The following is a 20,874-nucleotide window of genomic DNA, read 5'->3' on the forward strand; positions in this document are numbered from 1 at the left end:
ATCACATTTTGAAGTGATGCGGTGTGTTTTGAATCCAACTGTTTCGTTGCATTGTAATTGTTCATTCTTGGCATCTCGTTATTTGAATATACACAGAATATCATGCCGAAAAACCATGAAGCTAATGATATAGATATATTCAATTCGTTCAATTCGTTCGTTTATTACTCCAGACCGCTGTGGTCCATATAAAAACAACACAACAAATAAACATAAGCAAAACAAAAATAACGCAATAAATACATAAAATACCTGATATGACAATCAGATTCACAGTAAGTCTCAAAAAAGAGTTATAATATAGCAATTCAAGAGACCAAAAGTGAGGTATAGAATCTAAGGTAGCCCGTGACAAACAGTATCTGGGAATCAAATAATGATTGTATAGATTTATATATATAGATATATATAGATTTCAAGACTCTTCATTTCGTTATATATTATAAATCTCTATCCAGATATGAACTAGATATGGTGAATATGTCGAATATGTCGTTTGTGAATTTATTATACTTAATATCATCATTTAAAAGGTTTCACGAATGTTTTATGTGTACATAGCCATGGCTACATAAATGTTCTGTACGTACATGTGACGTATATATATTTAAAAATCCATATATCCCACAGCCATGCGCCGTTTAAAACTCCGTTTACTTTTTGCATCCTTTCAATGCATAGGAACATTAGAAACTTTTTCTCATCAATAATATATTCTGTAGAGTACATTGATATTTATCTATCTTTATCTACTTATTTATCTAATTTATCTATGGAAATTCCCTTGACCCCGGACTCAGAAAAATACTGTCTATACTTCACCATGGCAAAAATAAATAAAGCAATTACCAGCTGGGGTACACATTTATAATCATCATTCAGATTCAAAATATTTAACTGCCCACAGTTTAACAGTCTCGTTCTATTTAATTAGTCTACCAAAAAAGGTTATTCAAAAAATCTTGTAATCTTAAGAGAGATAGTTTTGATTACTTTTACTTGAAATTTAACGCGAAATTATTTCACTTTATTTCATTCAATTCTATCATTGTTGCGATTGTGAAATTTTTCCCTTAATTAACGATATAATTCAGAATAGGTCTTATTTTCGGGGAAACACGGTTGTCAAAGAAACGCCAAATGAATACGCATTTTGTCACACAGACCAACTTACATTATTTATTATATGACCAAAACATATTTTTCCGATTATCGTGTTACTATTATGGTACTGATGTGAAAAATTCTTTGTAAATTTTTTTTAGACGACTAATAATAACTGACAATCTGAGTATCGATTTGTATTGCCAGGATAAACTAGCAAAGAGTGAAAAATCAGGAAACATCTGATACTTCTTTGTATTTGATACTTCTTACTTAATCAAACTGTTTCCGACAAGAATAGGAAACTCAAATTTACCAAATCAGAGGAGGTTAAGATGTCAATAAAACAGGAGAGCAATACTCAAATATATGGAGACAAATACCAATCAAGAGTACCAGTACGGTAGATTTGGAAGCACCAAGTTAGTAGAGATCGCCGGACAAACAATACGGAGTCGGTCGAGTAATACGAAATAAAAAGTGTTCCCCTTTAGTTAAAATAAAAAGCAAAATATTTCGTAAAATATCGTGCACCATGAAACTCATAACAAATTTCAATAAAGAATATGAAAGTGATACCCAGGCTTCAGCCATATTTGAAAGACTTAATTCGAAAACGATCGGCATATTAGTTCCCGACAAAAAATTTGCTCAACAAAAAATATTATCCCCAAAACAAAAGTCATCAGCAAAAACACCAATATGTACATTTCGTTTCCAATAAGCTATCATAAGCCTAGTTCGCTTTTGGTGTTTCCGTTATAAGCGTGTAATTCATTCCCGATGCAGATCTTGTTAACTCCTACTACGTGGTCAGCATCTGCATTTAAAGTGGATTTGGAAAGAAATTGAAAATGAAGAGGAATTTGTGAAGGAGCGTGTAAGAAATTTGTGTGAAATATGTAAAAACTGACAAACTTGGTTTTAACAAAATATATGAAAAGGTAGAAAAGACAAGAAAGTTTATTGAACAGAGTAGTCTAACATAACGTGGACAAAAATAACTTGACCTATATTTTTTAATTTTGAGAACATTGATGTATGGGAACATTAAGTAGAGATATATTATAATATCGTCACGCTAATACCCGAATTGCGTAAGTCATTTTTTGGCGGTTTTGAGTTTTTCATAAAATAGGTATTTATGTAATGCTGCGCACCTGTCTGTTAAGTCAGATTTTGTTTTAAGAATTCCGAAACCCATAAAAATAGAGATTTTGTATGATATGCAAATTTGTTCAATTGTTTCGTCATAATGAATTATCATTGATAACGCAGGACTATGACGTCACAGAGGCAAAATAACCTCGGCAAATGATTTTCGAGTTTTTGCATCTCAGATTCTAGCTTAGCGCTTATAAATTTCAATTTATACTACAGTATAGGAAGGCGTGCACTTGTGATATTCACTGTCTGAGTCCAATTCACCTTGGTTGGCTTTTATATAAGGGTACATTGCTGTTTTATTCTATATAGTTTGGTTTTCAGTACTGGTACATATAGTCAAGTTGCAAAATTGCGTGTGTCTCCAAGTCATTGACACATTTCTGCCTAAGTCACAGTGCACCATTATGACGTCACATGACTGCGTCATACAAATTAACTTAAATCCGGCTACGATCAAAAAATTGAACTTTGGCAAATTATTGACTCTCAATGGCATGACAATATCATTAGGAAGTTTTTCACGTTTTTCTCAAAACTGCTAAAAATGACTTACGCGATTCGGTTATTAGCGTGACGATATACTTGTGTAATTAGCTAGACAAATTTGAAAATTTAGCTATTTTTGGTATTTTTGATAGCTCAGGAAATGCTTTATAAATACCTGCTATCGGGGGGCTATTAACATGCCTAACTCGCGATCCACTGAACTTAAATATTGCGGTGTATTATTGAAAAATGTATTGGGCAAATCCATACTTGAATAAATCCTTCAATGCAAAATCAAAATGCGTTTTGAGGATTTGTAATTTTACGGAAACATCGTAAGTCTAATGCATAGGAACCCTTCTTCATTTCATTAGGTTAAAAGGAAAGAGAAGAAAACATAGTATACATGCAATATACAAATATCAGTCATTTCCGAGACCATGGTAAAGAGGAGCAAGCATCGAGCACATGAATATTTATTATTGTCATTGGTCACAAAATATTGTCTGAATACATATTAATAATATTTGCCAATAACAAAATGAAACTCTAAATGAACACTTCTTCAATTCATGTTTAGTTTAATGGATGTGCACAGTAAGCTAATTTATACAAAATGATAACTTTCTGTGGAAATCAAGGCAACTTATCAACAATATGGACACAAAATGGATTCTTGCCATGACAATATGACGCCATAAAATTAATCACATGGCGAGCCGCGGCCGTTAAGTCGAAGGGAATAGTTAACCCGTCATTCGGGTGCATGTAAAAGATGACTAATTTAGAATACTTTTCGCAATATTGAAACGCCACATAAAACTATTTCTGATAAACCATGTGAATATTTCATCTTATTGCACGTGATGTTACCTCGATTGACATTTTAAATTGACATCAAAATGTTAAACTCCCGCATTATAAATCACGGGGCAATATCGAACGGTTAATTAAAATTTCTGATAGCTGAGATAACTTGAGAGATATCTTGTCGGCGGCATTGCGTTGGGAATATGAAAAATGCATTCGTAATGCTGTACCCACATTTACCCAATACTAACAAAACACATGTAATATGCGACAACATTTATTTCAACAATCACCAAATCTAAGTTTCTAGTTTAGACTATGATTATCTAAAATTTCGATGTGTCGTCGTTATTAGCCGTCACTTGCAAATTATTTGCTCCAAATGTAACATCCACTTTTGTTCTGCTTGAGAACGTATCCATAGTAATGCCTGAAAATATGTGTAAGAATTAATTACCAGTTGTTATTTTAATTACTTATGACTCGACAGTCCAACTGGTATGTTTAAGTATAGATCACACTGGCCAACGCTAAACAGTCGCCTGCTGTTTGTTCGCTTCGCTATGATATTTATATCAAACTAAATAAATATCTCACCTGTAATATTTCAGACTGAACTTATAGCTGCATGTGGTTGGATAAACAATCCTCCACTGGAACGACGAGCAATTCATAACAGGAAGAGTAAACTTGACAGCATAATTGCATTTGTATCCACAGGCGTAATGTTGTTCAAGTTTTGGAATCATATCATTCCAGTATTGGTCGAACTCATCGAGAATTGCGAGATATTGACTGTTGACCTTGCTTTCGTATGCACCGAAGAGATCAGATACAGCTCCTTCAAACTCTTCGCCAAAGTAGAAAGCCAACATCTTTTTGTATTGATTAATCTTCATTTTAGAAACCTGGATATAAGACCATATTTTTCGATAAATTGAGTAAATTCAGGAGAAATCAAAGGTTGCAGCACGACCGGGATTTTTGTACTAATATTTTGTTTTGCCTTTTTCCTTAAAATAATCCGATTCATGTTTTTGATATAATAATTTGTTTAACAATTTTCGAAACTGTTGAAATGAGTGACTGCAAAATTGAGTTAAAATTTCAGAATTCCGTCACATTGATTAGTTATCATAGTTTTTAGTCTCAACAATATAATCACCTTGGTCAGACCATTCTTCAACGCTTCTCTCAATTTGTCTTTCTTCTCATTCAAAGTCTGAGTATGTTTCTCAATTTTCTTCATTCTTGTGTTGAGGCAAGTTTGATAACGAGCAGTTATTTTTTCAGCCAACTTTTTCAAATGGGTTTCGTATTTTTCTATCCTTTTGACGTAAATCTTCCCCGATGTACTTAATCGATCTGCCAACATTTTTTCGTAACATTTGAGAGCTTTAGTTTTCTGACTTGCCAGTTTCATTGTGTATGATTCGATTTTACATAATGCCATCTTGCAGAGGCGTCCTTGCCTAAAAGTAGTAAATAGTATTATTAGGCTTCTACAATTTCGGTCGAAATACCCCAACGGAAAGCGAAAAAAACCAAATTCAAATTTGTAGTACATTGCCCGAGTTGTGAAACTTTATACCTGACGTAGTATGTTGCTTCCAAAGCCTTGATCAACCACTTATGTCTCTTTGTAACAATCGTTTGATATTCTTCATAATATTTCTTATGAAGTCCCGTCCATTTCAATTCCCATGCCTTGTATGCTTCCTTCGCAACGCTGACTAAGGTTTTTACTTTCTTGGAAAGATCGACCTCGAATTCGGCGGGAGATTTGTTCACAGTTTCTGTGACGAAATAAGATTTTGTTAGAATGAGCATGCTTGATAACTTAAGACCAAGGCTGAGTCGGTGTCTGTGTGTCATAGATTATGCTTTGTATCTCCAGAGCACATAGAATCATAGACGATAGATGGACTAACTTAAGACCAAGGCTGAGGAGTCGGTGTCTGTGTGAGGAGTCTGTGTCGGTATTTGGTATGTGTTTGTTGGAGTCGAAGCTGGAATCGAATTTTCAAACTTTCTGGATTCAAGATTTGGAGTCAGAGTCGAAATTTGAATTCTCCGAAGCCCGAATTTCAGACGTTTCGTAAGAACGAAAGAAATTAAAATTTTGTACAGTAATTTAAAAAAGTTATGTTCATTATGGCTGAGCGTTCCTGGCAATTTATTAAAGAATGATTGCATACGCCAAAGCTTTTAGCCTCAAAATCTGATTCCCCGAGTATTCGGAGCCGGAGTCAACTTTTTCAACTCAGATTCGGAGTCGATTGTTAATGTTCTCCGACTCTACGTTTGAATTGCATAGCTAACACGAAGAAAAGTATTGCATTTGACTATAGAATTTTAGTGTGCTTAAGATATCTAAATCTAAAATTAAATTTTCAATAAATACCGATATCGCAAGTTTTCAATTTCTTGAATTCAGGCTTCTTCCAGGCATAATATCTATAATTAGCAAACTTGAAGCAACTAATTTTCTTCGTGTATCGGAAAGTCCACCATGTTCCAAGTTTTTTGCTGAAATGAAATATTGTTTTTAATAAGTCTTCGACTTTGAATAAAACTCTTTTTACTTTTCTCACAAGTAATTTGCCAAAGCATACTTACAAGGTATTGCTTGAAAGTGGGAAATCGGAAATTTTTCGCAAAGAACCACTAAGCTCTTAGACTAGCTGTCAGGGAAATTATACTCCTAGTATACTTAATATTGCAATACTAATATTAAATACTAATGAAGCTTGAGTTTGTGTTTGTTTTGCTAAAATTCTGCTAGTTGATCAGCAGACAAAAATTGTGAGTCAACTTTAATAAATTTTCCTATCAAACTAACCAGAAAAGTGTTTCAAATTGGCATTAAATATTCTTTATAACATTGACAAGTTTTACCATGAATTATAATACTTCTTCTTGAAAAAGTTCAAGCATCCAGTGTATGTTGTGCATTGATAAGAGCATGCATATCTTTGAACTATCACATCTTTGAAACCGTTAATTTTGTCCGCGTAGGAATTAAAAGTGACATCAAGTTTGTTTGATAATTTGGTTTTATATTCATTCACAACAGCGTCGACAATTTCTTTTTCCCAGGTTTTTGATCCTAAAAAATCAAAAATATTGTTAAAAATAATGTAAAATGTTAGCGAAACGTAGCGTTAATAATGTTAACTCACCATGCATCTTATATAAAAGACAGCGATAAACTTTAACCTTTTTCTCGTTGAGTTTACTCATAACTTTCTTGAAATGAGCAAAATACTCTTTGATCCGTCCGGTAAGTGCCTTCTTGAATTGAGCAATTTTGTCAGATCGAGTTTGGAAGCATTTTAGTGCTCTGGTTTAATATATGAAGGAAAAGTTATTTCACGTGATTTTAACTTTGTTGTTTTTAAATGAATTTTTATTGTTGTTTAAATTAGCAGAACATACAGAAGTGGAAATTTTCTCAATATATTACAGAACACATTACGTTGCATCAGTAAAGTTACTTAAAAAGACGTTAAATAATCGAGCTTACGCATTGACGATCCTTCCGTGGAACGCAATCAACTTGTTGTGTCTCTTCTGAATTGCAGATTTGTATTTAATAGCGGTGGTAGAAGCCATTTTGTCAATTTTTGCTGTGAATGTGGATACAGCTTTATCCATTTTCTCCGAAACAGCTGCTCTGCGCTCCTCAGGGACGTATCTATATATATAAATGCCGAAAAATAAAAAGTTTTCCGTATAGAATTCGACGTTTAGACATTTTCGATATGCCAACAAGACTTGGCTTTTGGAATAAAAAAAAAATTTAAATTCATTTCTTATTTTCGATTTTAATTTTAATATTAAAGTGCATTGAACCGATCTATGAAAGATAATTAACTTCAAAAATACTTCAAAAATTTATTTGTATATTCATTGACTCTATCGGCAAATGTAGTCTTGCAACTCTCCATTCTCAAGTTGAAATTAACAAGCCAAGTATCGTAATGTTCGTTCATCTCCTTCAATATTGCATCTGCCTTTGACTTCAGCTTCTTCTCAAGATTGGTCTTGAATTCGATTTTGGTCATTTCTGTGTTTTTGAGAAAGTAAAATAGAAATGAAGTTACATTGAATATCGATGGAAGGCAACAAATCTGAGGGAGAGAAAAAAAGAAAGAAGGGAAGAGAGAAACAATGAAATGAATATGAGAGAGATTTTAAAAATGAGAGAGTGGCGAACAGAGAGAACTTTTTATTAAAAACGAGAAAAGAGAAATCTATCGTTCTGAAATGCAAAGGTACCTTGAAAATCATCTGTTCCACATTTAGTTCCAGGATAAGAACTCATCACGGAGGAATAATATTTGGTAGTGAACCAGGAGGTGGAAAAATGAACACGAAACTTGAGACATGCCGAAGTAGGGAAGACGTAGAATCTCCTGATGGAATATTTAGTGTAACCACATGGATGTTGAACATAGGAGGCTGCGTTGGCAATCTGTATAAAGAAAATAGGTTGCGTGATATTATAGACTGTAGAGCAAATATTTTACCAAATTCGAATTCAAATAGATATAGTAAAATAGACTTACCGCCAGGCAAGCCAGAAGTAAGATCAGGATCCTCATTTTGTGTCTTGTTTCGAAGTTCTTCGAGTTGAGACTGATTCGATTCATGCTTCCGTGGCCTATTTATACCCCGAAACAGAATATCTTGAACCGTACTGGCGCCGATAAAACACTCCTGGTTGCTATTTTGTCGTTCAAAACATGCATAATCATCCTACTCGAATAAACTTATGGATTCCGTAATTTCGATATGTGTATATATTATGAGGCTTTCCCAGTGCAGTTTTGTTGAACGATCAAGTTTTGATAACTCGAGACACGGGAAAGATAATCCATTTGCAGTTCAAACTTGCAATTTTAAATCAGCAGATAAGATTCAGAAGTAGGCTTAATACATTTTGCATGGTGATTTCATCTTCTTGTTTTTACAACCCGTTCTCGATTCCTTACTTTTTACATTATCAGTTTTCAATGTGTTCAATGAAACTTATCCTGTTACAATTTTTGTTTTAACTATGCTGTTTTCGATTTCAAACAAAAATCTGAGGAAGACATAAAAAACATTTTATAGCACGAATCCGTGTATTTTGCACCAACGGATTAATACTTCGATACAGCATTGAGAGATTTGAATTAGGATCATTATGTCATACTAATGCTGGATAGTAATTACAACACATCGAAGTGTAGGATTAGATCCCAGACCTGGCGCCGTTTATCTAAATTATGTATGTGGTATCTAAGCAACTTCAGAACATCACATTTTGAAGTGATGCGGTGTGTTTTGAATCCAACTGTTTCGTTGCATTGTAATTGTTCATTCTTGGCATCTCGTTATTTGAATATACACAGAATATCATGCCGAAAAACCATGAAGCTAATGATATAGATATATTCAATTCGTTCAATTCGTTCGTTTATTACTCCAGACCTCTGTGGTCCATATAAAAACAACACAACAAATAAACATAAGCAAAACAAAAATAACGCAATAAATACATAAAATACCTGATACGACAATCAGATTCACAGTAAGTCTCAATAAAGAGTTATAATATAGCAATTCAAGAGACCAAAAGTGAGGTATAGAATCTAAGGTAGCCCGTGACAAACAGTATCTGGGAATCAAATAATGATTGTATAGATTTATATATATAGATATATATAGATTTCAAGACTCTTCATTTCGTTATATATTATAAATCTCTATCCAGATATGAACTAGATATGGTGAATATGTCGAATATGTCGTTTGTGAATTTATTATACTTAATATCATCATTTAAAAGGTTTCACGGATGTTTTATGTGTACATAGTCATGGCTACATAAATGTTCTGTACGTACATGTGACGTATATATATTTAAAAATCCATATATCCCACAGCCATGAGCCGTTTAAAACTCCGTTTACTTTTTGCATCCTTTCAATGCATAGGAACATTAGAAACTTTTTCTCATCAATAATATATTCTGTAGAGTACATTGATATTTATCTATCTTTATCTAATTATTTATCTAATTTATCTATGGAAATTCCCTTGACCCCGGACTCAGAAAAATACTGTCTATACTTCACCATGGCAAAAATAAATAAAGCAATTACCAGCTGGGGTACACATTTATAATCATCATTCAGATTCAAAATATTTAACTGCCCACAGTTTAACAGTCTCGTTCTATTTAATTAGTCTACCAAAAAAGGTTATTCAAAAATCTTGTAATCTTAAGAGAGAAATTTTTGATTACTTTTACTTGAAATTTAACGCGAAATTATTTCACTTTATTTCATTCAATTCTATCATTGTTGCGATTGTGAAATTTTTCCCCCTGATTAACGATATAATTCAGACTACGTCTTATTTTCGGGGAAACACGGTTGTCAAAGAAACGCCAAATGAATACGCATTTTGTCACACAGACCAACTTACATTTTTTATTATATGAACAAAACATATTTTTCCGATTATCGTGTTACTATTATGGTACTGATGTGAAAAATTCTTTGTAAATTTTTTTTAGACGACTAATAATCACTGACAATCTGAGTATCGATTTGTATTGCCAGGATAAACTAGCAAAGAGTGCAAAATCTAGAAACATCTGATACTTCTTTGTATTTGATACTTCTTACTTAATCAAACTGTTTCCGACAAGAATAGGAAACTCAAATTTACCAAATCAGAGGAGGTTCAGATGTCAATAAAACAGGAGAGCAATACTCAAATATATGGAGACAAATACCAATCAAGAGTACCAGTACGGTAGATTTGGAAGCACCAAGTTAGTAGAGATCGCCGGACAAACAATACGGAGTCGGTCGAGTAATACGAAATAAAAAGTGTTCCCCTTTAGTTAAAATAAAAAGCAAAATATTTCGTAAAATATCGTGCACCATGAAACTCATAACAAATTTCAATAAAGAATATGAAAGTGATACCCAGGCTTCAGCCATATTTGAAAGACTTAATTCGAAAACGATCGGCATATTAGTTCCCGACAAAAAATTTGCTCAACAAAAAATATTATCCCCAAAACAAAAGTCATCAGCAAAAACACCAATATGTACATTTCGTTTCCAATAAGCTATCATAAGCCTAGTTCGCTTTTGGTGTTTCCGTTATAAGCGTGTAATTCATTCCCGATGCAGATCTTGTTAACTCCTACTACGTGGTCAGCATCTGCATTTAAAGTGGATTTGGAAAGAAATTGAAAATGAAGAGGAATTTGTGAAGGAGCGTGTAAGAAATTTGTGTGAAATATGTAAAAACTGACAAACTTGGTTTTAACAAAATATATGAAAAGGTAGAAAAGACAAGAAAGTTTATTGAACAGAGTAGTCTAACATAACGTGGACAAAAATAACTTGACCTATATTTTTTAATTTTGAGAACATTGATGTATGGGAACATTAAGTAGAGATATATTATAATATCGTCACGCTAATACCCGAATTGCGTAAGTCATTTTTTGGCGGTTTTGAGTTTTTCATAAAATAGGTATTTATGTAATGCTGCGCACCTGTCTGTTAAGTCAGATTTTGTTTTAAGAATTCCGAAACCCATAAAAATAGAGATTTTGTATGATATGCAAATTTGTTCAATTGTTTCGTCATAATGAATTATCATTGATAACGCAGGACTATGACGTCACAGAGGCAAAATAACCTCGGCAAATGATTTTCGAGTTTTTGCATCTCAGATTCTAGCTTAGCGCTTATAAATTTCAATTTATACTACTGTATAGGAAGGCGTGCACTTGTGATATTCACTGTCTGAGTCCAATTCACCTTGGTTGGCTTTTATATAAGGGTACATTGCTGTTTTATTCTATATAGTTTGGTTTTCAGTACTGGTACATATAGTCAAGTTGCAAAATTGCGTGTGTCTCCAAGTCATTGACACATTTCTGCCTAAGTCACAGTGCACCATTATGACGTCACATGACTGCGTCATACAAATTAACTTAAATCCGGCTACGATCAAAAAATTGAACTTTGGCAAATTATTGACTCTCAATGGCATGACAATATCATTAGGAAGTTTTTCACGTTTTTCTCAAAACTGCTAAAAATGACTTACGCGATTCGGTTATTAGCGTGACGATATACTTGTGTAATTAGCTAGACAAATTTGAAAATTTAGCTATTTTTGGTATTTTTGATAGCTCAGGAAATGCTTTATAAATACCTGCTATCGGGGGACCTATAACATGCCTAACTCGCGATCCACTGAACTTAAATAATGCGGTTTATTATTAAAAAATGTGGTGCTCCCGAAGTATGCGAACCAAGATGGCGGACATCGAAACGTAACACGGGTAACAGGTTAGGGTTAGGCGATAATTTTTTTCCAATTTTCCTTATTTTAGTCCTATTATCAGAGAGCCTCCCGTAGTATTTATACCTAAAATTATGGCCTAACCTTAACCTAGTACACATATTACATTCCGATGTCCGCCATCTTGGTTCGCATACTTCGGGAGCCCCAAAAATGTATTGGGCAAATCCATACTTGAATAAATCCTTCAATGTAAAATCAAATTGTGTTTTGAGGATTTGTAATTTTACGGAAACGCCGTGAGTCTAATGCATAGAAACCCTTTTCTCATTTCATTAGGTTAAAAGTAAAGAGAAGAAAACATAGTATACATGCAATATACAATTATCAGTCATTCCCGAGACCATGGTAAAGAGGAGCAAGCATGAAGCACATGATTATTTATCATTATCATTGGTTACAAAATATTGTCTGAATACATATTAATAGGTGCTCCAGAAGTAAGCGCACCAAGATGTCGCACTACCTGAATCCCAACAGGTACACACACATACTATTTTCAGGTTGTGCGCCATCTTGGTACGCATACTTCGACATAATATCTGCTAATAACAAAATGAAACTCTAAATGAACACTTCTTCAATTCATGTTTAGTTTTAATAAATGCCTACAGTAAGCTAATTTATACAAAATGGTAACTTTCTGTGGAAATCAAGGCAACTTATCAACAATATGGACACAAAATGGATTCTTGCCATGTTTTTACAATATGATATCTGCGTCCCTGATGGTATTCGTGGCTGTGTTCCCGTTATCATATTAAATACATAAAATGAGGAGGTGGGTGCATTACCAATATAATGATAAAGGTTAGGAATTCAAATTGGAAAATAAGCACTAAAAATCGTTTTATGTTATTGCTTTCATATCTTAGAATTTATAATGAATGGCGGAACTTAAATTATTTATGATATTTTAATTTTCGAATTGCGGAAAAATAAATTATTCTAATAGTTTTCAATGTATCGATGAGCTGTGGGTAACAAGTTGGTGGCGATTTGAATTGTTTATTCGAGTCGAAATACCCAACCCTAATGACTAGCCACCATATTCAAAAAATGAGAGGACACATCGCCACAAGGACAGTGCGGGATTGCGTTCAAATTCACTCCAACAGGATTTAATCGGCACACGGTAATCGAGATAAAGTTTCAATATTATGTTATCCACATTATCTAAAGGGGGAGGGAGGGGCGAGCCGCGGCCGTTAAGTCGAAGGCAATAGTTAACCCGTCATTCGGGTGCATGTAAAAGCTGCCAAATTTAGAATACTTTTCGCAGTGGCGGCGCGTCAATAGGGCCAACCGGGGCAATGCACCGGTTGTTTTTTCGGTATAATAAAAAATATTCGAAAAATACCTCAATATCGGTTGCACAGACTGTCTACACTAACCATATTCTCCCGACATGGTTCATTTTTCGCTCGCAAAGCCTTCGCCGAACGTCGACGGGGCGACGCCGATTTTGCCCCGGTTGCTCATTGTATATCGTATTCTCTCTTTTATCTTCCACTCGCCGCGTTTGTCTCGTTTGTTTTCTGTTTCTTTTACCAAATCATCGGGGCTAGCCCCGAAATTATGACGACACAATGCCGACGTTTCTTACAACAACGTGTTGACATATTCACGCATTCCTTCTCGTTCGTTGGTTGCTTGAAGAGTTGATAGTTTCCTCGCCTTCGTTTGTGTCGCTTGTTTCGCTATTTGAATCAGTTAGAGACCTTTAGTCCATTTGCTTTCGATTTTCCACATTCCTTTTGAGCTCCTCACTTCTTTCCGGCTTCGCATTTCTTAGCCTTAGACCTCATAATGAATAAGGTTGATGCACTACTTCGCACTCCGTTTTCGCAGCTGCCGCTGGAACAAAAATTAGAGGTACAACGTCTTGGGCCTTATTAACCAAAAAATTGTTCACTGGAACAATCCCATGACGGAGGAAAGCGTCGGCGTACATTCTGCGCAGAAACTTGGTATAAAAAACACGAATGGTTGTGTTACAGCGAGGACAAAAATGAACTTTTTTGTTTTTATTGCCTACTTTTTGCTACCGCTAAATTGATAGCTCAAACTTATGACGGCGCGGCAGTCATGAGTGGGTCGAAACATGGTGTTCAAGTTTATATAAAAGAAGATTTTCCTCATGCGCATTTTTTACATTGTTATGCACACCAATTTAACCTCGTTATTAAAAATATGTGTCTTGATACCCCTCTCGTCCGTATATTTTTTGCAAATGTTTCGGGGTTTTCTTCATTTTTTTCCGTTTCGCCGAAGCGCTCTGACCTCCTTCGCCAGATATGTAGCCGCCGTCTCCCAGCTTGTGCACCAACACGTTGGAACTTGCGATCACGCGTGGTGCAGGGCGTGTCCGAAATTAGGTCTGAGCTCATTGAGTGTTTCAATGGCATTCAGAGCTCTCCGGTTTGGGACGAACGCTCTGTGAGGGAGGCGGTAGGTCTAAAGCGTCTGCTAGAAGATGGTGAGTTTTCATTTTTTTTCACTTTTTTCTCCACAATATTCTATCACGTGGATGTATTATACGGCGCATTGCAGTCAAGGCTAATGGATGGAGCGTCTGTGCAGTCGTGTATTTCAGACTTCTGCGATGCTGTACCTCGTATCCGGGAAACAATAAAATACGACGACACATGGAGTGCTTCTTTACGCCGCGGGCAAACAACGCAGCGTTTGATTTTGTCTGCAAAGGAATGCTGTGACATTCTGGTGAATCAAATAGGCGATCGTCTGCGCACTGAACACCTTGCCGCGTTCTCTTTGATGAACCCCAAAAAAATTTTCAAAATTTGCACGTCAATTTCCCATCCATTTGTTGGCTACTGTCTCCAAATTTTACCCCATGATAAACGTGGGTAAATTGGAAAATGAATTGCGATGTATATACACCAATCAAATTTTTTTGAACATCACATCAACTTGCGCGCTCTATGGGTTCCTCATAGATAACACTCTAGTAACTACCTTTGCGGCGTCTGCAAAATTTCTGGACATCATTTTGACGACGCCTATTTCTTCCGCCGACGCAGAGCGAACATTCAGCACGCTGAAGCGTATTAAAACGTATCTCAGAAACACAATGAAGCAAGATAGATTAAATTCCTTGGCTGTTTTATCCATTCACAGAGACGTTATTTCTGGGATGCATGACTTTAATCAGCGCGTTATTGAGCATTTTGCTTCCAAGAAACCGCGGCGTGTTGCATATATGTTCAAGCAGTAGAAGTCTAGCAGCATATATATCTATGAGTGAGCGACGCATGTCCTTATCTTTGCATTACCTTTCCTTTCCTCATAGTAACGTTTTAAACCTTATTTTAGGTTTTGTCTGTCTTTCCCGAAGTTTCTGTTAATATGTCATTGTATTTATCTGGGAAAAGGCCTTTCCTTTTGAAAGAGGTTTCAAAATAAACTATGTCTATATTTATTAATCCCTTGACTTGGACCGGTTTTGAGGACACTTTCTTATCGTTAAAAATGGTCGCTTTTGCCGATTGGTTGTTACCGATGGAAAGGTTTTTATACTCATAAAATGATGGGAGAACTTATAGCGCTCATCCTGTCCCCGTAGATGGGGGTGACTTGGTCCCGCAGTAGCTTGCCCCGGTTGTCAAAATGACCACGCGCCGCCACTGACTTTTCGCAATATTGAAACGCCACATAAAACTATTTCTGATAAACCATGGGAATATTTCATCTTATTGCATTTTATTGTACGTGATGATACCTCGATTGACATTTTGTATAAAATATTAACCTCCCGCATTATGAATCACGAAGCAATATCGAACGGTTAATTAAAATTTCTGATATCTGAGATAACTTTATCTTGTCGGTGGCATTGCGTTGGAAATATAAAAAATTCAATCGTAATACTGTACCCACATTTACCCAATACTAACAAAACACATGTAATATGCGTCAACATTTATTTCCAATCACCAAAACTAAGTTTCTAGTATTCTAGTTTAGACTATGATTTTCTAAAATTTCGATGTGTCGTCGTTATTAGCCGTCGCTGGCAAATTACTTGCTCCAAATGTAACATCCACTTTTGTTCTGCTTGAGAACGTATCCATAGTAATGCCTGAAAATATGTGTAAGAATTAATTACTAGTTGTTATTTTAATTACTTATGCCTCGACAGTCCGACCAGGTATGTTGAAGTATAGATCACACTGGCCATCGCTTGACAGTAGCTTGCTGGTTTGTTTGCTTCGCTATGATATTTTAAATTGAACTAAAAAGTATCTCACCTGTAATATTTCAGACTGAACTTATAGCTGCATGTGGTTGGATAAACAATCCTCCACTGGAACGACGAGCAATTCATAACAGGAAGAGTAAACTTGACAGCATAATTGCATTTGTATCCACAGGCGTAATGTTGTTCAAGTTTTGGAATCATATCATTCCAGTATTGGTCGAACTCATCGAGAATTGCGAGATATTGACTGTTGACCTTGCTTTTGTATGCACCGAAGAGATCAGATACAGCTCCTTCAAACTCTTCACCAAAGTAGAAAGCCAACATCTTTTTGTATTGATTATTCTTCATTTTAGAAACCTGGATGTAAGACAATGTTTTTCGATAAATTGAGTAAATTCAGGAGAACTTAAAGGTTGCAGCATAACCATATAGGAAAGTCGGGATTTTTGTACTGATATTTTGTTTTGCCTTTTTCCTTGAAATAATCCGATTCATGTTTTTGATACAATAATTTGTTTAACTATTTTTGAAACTGTTGAAATTCGTATAAATGAGTGACTACAAGATTGAGTTAAAATTTCAGAACTCCGTCACATTGATTAGTTATCTTAATTTTTAGTCTCAATTATATAATCACCTTGGCCAGACCATTCTTCAAAGCTTCTCTCAATTTGTCTTTCTTCTCATTCAAATTCTGAGTATGTTTCTCAATTTTCTTCGTTCTTGTGTTGAGGCAAGCTTGATAACGAGCAGTTATTTTTTCAGCCAACTTTTTCAAATTGTTTTCGTATTTTTCTATCCTTTTGACGTAAACCTTTCCCGAAGTATTCAATCGATCGGCCAACATTTTTTCGTAACATTTGAGAGCTTTAGTTTTCTGACTTGCCAGTTTCATTGTGTATGATTCGATTTTACATAATGCCATCTTGCAGAGGCGTCCTTGCCTAAAAGTAGTAAATAGTATTATTAGGCTTTTACCATTCGGTCGAAATACCCCAACGGAAAGCGAAAAAAAAACAGAAATATTCAGGTGATAAGTCAAATTTGTAGTACATTGCCCGAGTTTTGAAACTTTATACCTGACGTAGTATGTTGCTTCCAAAGCCTTGATCAACCACTTATGTCTCTTTGTAACAATCGTTTGATATTCTTCATAATATTTCTTATGAAGTCCCGTCCATTTCAATTCCCATGCCTTGTATGCTTCCTTCGCAACGCTGACTAAGGTTTTTACTTTCTTGGAAAGATCGAACTCGAATTCGGCGGAAGATTTGTTCACAGTTTCTGTGACGAAATAAGATTTTGTTAGAATGAGTATGCTTGATAACTTAAGACCAAGGCTGAGTCGGTGTCTGTGTCTGTGTGTCATAGATTATGCTTTGTATCTTCAGAGCACATAGAATCATAGACGATAGATGGACTAACTCAAGACCAAGGCTGAGGAGTCGGTGTCTGTGTCTGTGTGAGGAGTCTGTGTCGGTATTTGGTATGTGTTTGTTGGAGTCGAAGCTGGAATCGAATTTTCAAACTTTCTGGATTCAAGATTTGGAGTCAGAGTCGAAATTTGAATTCTCCGAAGCCCGAATTTCAGACGTTTCGTAAGAACGAAAGAAATTAAAATTTTGTACAGTAATTTAAAAAAGTTATGTTCATTATGGCTGAGCGTTCCTGGCAATTTATTAAAGAATGATTGCATACGCCAAAGCTTTTAGCCTCAAAATCTGATTCCCCGAGTATTCGGAGCCGGAGTCAACTTTTTCAACTCAGATTCGGAGTCGATTGTTAATGTTCTCCGACTCTACAGCTCTGGTTTGAATTGCATAGCTAACACGAAGAAAAGTATTGCATTTGACTATAGAATTTTAGTGTGCTTAAGATATCTAAATCTAAAATTAAATTTTCAATAAATACCGATATCGCAAGTTTTCAATTTCTTGAATTCAGGCTTCTTCCAGGCATAATATCTATAATTAGCAAACTTGAAGCAACTAATTTTCTTCGTGTATCGGAAAGTCCACCATGTTCCAAGTTTTTTGCTGAAATGAAATATTGTTTTTAATAAGTCTTCGACTTTGAATAAAACTCTTTTTACTTTTCTCACAAGTAATTTGCCAAAGCATACTTACAAGGTATTGCTTGAAAGTGGGAAATCGGAAATTTTTCGCAAAGAACCACTAAGCTCTTAGACTAGCTGTCAGGGAAATTATACTCCTAGTATACTTAATATTGCAATACTAATATTAAATACTAATGAAGCTTGAGTTTGTGTTTATTTTGCTAAAATTCTGCTAGTTGATCAGCAGACAAAAATTGTGAGTCAACTTTAATAAATTTTCCTATCAAACTAACCAGAAAAGTGTTTCAAATTGGCATTAAATATTCTTTATAACATTGACAAGTTTTACCATGAATTATAATACTTCTTCTTGAAAAAGTTCAAGCATCCAGTGTATGTTGTGCATTGATAAGAGCATGCATATCTTTGAACTATCACATCTTTGAAACCGTTAATTTTGTCCGCGTAGGAATTAAAAGTGACATCAAGTTTGTTTGATAATTTGGTTTTATATTCATTCACAACAGCGTCGACAATTTCTTTTTCCCAGGTTTTTGATCCTAAAAAATCAAAAATATTGTTAAAAATAATGTAAAATGTTAGCGAAACGTAGCGTTAATAATGTTAACTCACCATGCATCTTATATAAAAGACAGCGATAAACTTTAACCTTTTTCTCGTTGAGTTTACTCATAACTTTCTTGAAATGAGCAAAATACTCTTTGATCCGTCCGGTAAGTGCCTTCTTGAATTGAGCAATTTTCTCAGATCGAGTTTGGAAGCATTTTAGTGCTCTGGTTTAATATATGAAGGAAAAGTTATTTCACGTGATTTTACCTTTGTTGTTTTTAAATGAATTTTTATTGTTGTTTAAATTAGCAGAACATACAGAAGTGGAAATTTTCTCAATATATTACAGAAAACATTACGTTGTATCAGTAAAGTTACTTAAAAAAAGCGTTAAATAATCGAGCTTACGCATTGACGATCCTTCCATGGAAAGCAATCAACTTGTTGTGTCTCTTCTGAATTGCATATTTGTATTTAATAGCGGTAATAGAAGCCATTTTGTCAATTTTTGCTGTGAATGTGGATACAGCTTTATCCTTTTTCTCCGAAACAGCTGCTCTGCGCTCCTCAGGGACGTATCTATATATATAAATACCGAAAAATAAATAGTTTCCTGAATAGAATTAGACGTTAAGAAATTTTCGATGCCAACAAGACTTGGCTTTTAGAATAAAAAAAAAATTTAATTCCATTTCTTAGTTTCGATTTTAATTTTAGTATTATTGCACTGAACCGATGTATGAAAGAAAATTAACATAAAAAATACTTCATAAATTCTATTGTATATTCATTGACTCTATCGGCAAATTTAGTCTTGCAACTCTCCATTCTCAAGTTGAAATCAACAAGCCAAGTATCGTAATGTTCGTTCATCTCCTTCAATATTGCATCTGCCTTTGACTTCAGCTTCTTCTCAAGATTGGTCTTGAATTCGATTTTGGTCATTTCTGTGTTTTTGAGAAAGTAAAATAGAAATGAAGTTACATTGAAAATCGATGGAGGTAATGGAAGGCAACAAATCTGAGAGAGAGAAAAAAAAGAAGGAAGGGAAGAGAGAAACAATGAAAAGAATATGAGTGAGATTTTAAAAAGAAGAGAGTGGCGAACAGAGAGAACTTTTTAATAAAAACGAGAAAAGAGAAATCTATCGTTCTGAAATGCAAAGGTATTAATGTCTTGAAGAAATGAATAATTATTACCTTGAAAATCATCTGTTCCACATTTAGTTCCAGGATAAGAACTCATCACGGAAGAATAATATTTGGTAGTGAACCAGGAGGTGGAAAAATGAACACGAAACTTGAGACATGCCGAAGTAGGGAAGACGTAGAATCTCCTGATGGAATATTTAGTGTAACCACATGGATGTTGAACATAGGAGGCTGCGTTGGCAATCTGTATAAAGAAAATAGGTTGCGTGATATTATAGACTGTAGAGCAAAGATTTTACCAAATTCGAATTCAAATAGATATAGTAAAATAGACTTACCGCCAGGCAAGCCAGAAGTAAGATCAGGATCCTCATTTTGTGTCTTGTTTCGAAGTTCTTCGAGTTGAGACTGATTCGATTCATGTTTCCGTGGCCTATTTATACCCCGAAACAGAATATCTTGAACCGTACTGGCGCCGATAAAACACTCCTGGTTGCTATTTTGTCGTTCAAAACATGCATAATCATCCTACTCGAATAAACTTATGGATTCCGTAATTTCGATATGTGTATATATTATGAGGCTTTCCCAGTGCAGTTTTGTTGAACGATCAAGTTTTGATAACTCGAGACACGGGAAAGATAATCCATTTGCAGTTCAAACTTGCAATATTAAATCAGCAGATAAGATTCAGAAGTAGGCTTAATACATTTTGCATGGTGATTTCATCTTCTTGTTTTTACAACCCGTTCTCGATTCCTTACTTTTTACATTATTAGTTTTCAATGTGTTCAATGAAACTTATCCTGTTACAATTTTTGTTTTAACTATGCTGTTTTCGATTTCAAACAAAAATCCGAGGAAGACATAAAAAACATTTTATAGCACGAATCCGTGTATTTTGCACCTATGGATTAATG

General features: G+C 34.8%; 2 protein-coding genes across 2 annotated transcripts; both read right to left on the reverse strand.

The window, feature by feature from the left end:
- Positions 1–3,794: 3,794 nt before the first annotated feature.
- On the reverse strand, positions 3,795–8,254 carry LOC120332848 (uncharacterized). Its single transcript, XM_078119570.1, has 11 exons — positions 8,139–8,254; positions 7,849–8,044; positions 7,456–7,636; positions 7,094–7,264; positions 6,750–6,910; positions 6,466–6,676; positions 5,972–6,096; positions 5,159–5,363; positions 4,733–5,039; positions 4,165–4,475; positions 3,795–3,997 (listed from the first exon to the last, which is right to left on the reverse strand). The coding sequence occupies exons 1-11, from the start codon at positions 8,220–8,222 to the stop codon at positions 3,937–3,939; spliced, it is 2,013 nt and encodes a 670-aa protein (XP_077975696.1). The 5' UTR covers positions 8,223–8,254; the 3' UTR covers positions 3,795–3,936.
- A 7,650-nt stretch (positions 8,255–15,904) lies between these two features.
- On the reverse strand, positions 15,905–20,391 carry LOC120332194 (uncharacterized). The gene is made up of 11 exons (XM_078119410.1): positions 20,293–20,391; positions 20,003–20,198; positions 19,570–19,750; positions 19,212–19,382; positions 18,867–19,027; positions 18,583–18,793; positions 18,089–18,213; positions 17,257–17,461; positions 16,815–17,121; positions 16,224–16,534; positions 15,905–16,054 (listed from the first exon to the last, which is right to left on the reverse strand). The coding sequence occupies exons 1-11, from the start codon at positions 20,374–20,376 to the stop codon at positions 15,994–15,996; spliced, it is 2,013 nt and encodes a 670-aa protein (XP_077975536.1). The 5' UTR covers positions 20,377–20,391; the 3' UTR covers positions 15,905–15,993.
- Positions 20,392–20,874: the final 483 nt, after the last annotated feature.

This window comes from Styela clava, chromosome 13, assembly GCF_964204865.1.
Source record: "Styela clava chromosome 13, kaStyClav1.hap1.2, whole genome shotgun sequence".
NCBI classification, from domain to species: domain Eukaryota; kingdom Metazoa; phylum Chordata; class Ascidiacea; order Stolidobranchia; family Styelidae; genus Styela; species Styela clava.

Coding starts and splice junctions, on each gene's coding strand:
- LOC120332848 (XM_078119570.1), bottom strand. CDS start 8,222: ATGAATCGAATCAGTCTCAACTCGAAGAACTTCGAAACAAGACACAAA. Junction 6,911..7,093: donor CACGGAAGGATCGTCAATGC/GTAAGCTCGATT, acceptor ATATTAAACCAG/AGCACTAAAATGCTTCCAAA. Junction 5,040..5,158: donor GAAGCAACATACTACGTCAG/GTATAAAGTTTC, acceptor TACTACTTTTAG/GCAAGGACGCCTCTGCAAGA.
- LOC120332194 (XM_078119410.1), bottom strand. CDS start 20,376: ATGAATCGAATCAGTCTCAACTCGAAGAACTTCGAAACAAGACACAAA. Junction 19,751..20,002: donor TGGAACAGATGATTTTCAAG/GTAATAATTATT, acceptor TCAAAAACACAG/AAATGACCAAAATCGAATTC. Junction 16,535..16,814: donor TGAAGAATGGTCTGGCCAAG/GTGATTATATAA, acceptor TCTTACATCCAG/GTTTCTAAAATGAAGAATAA.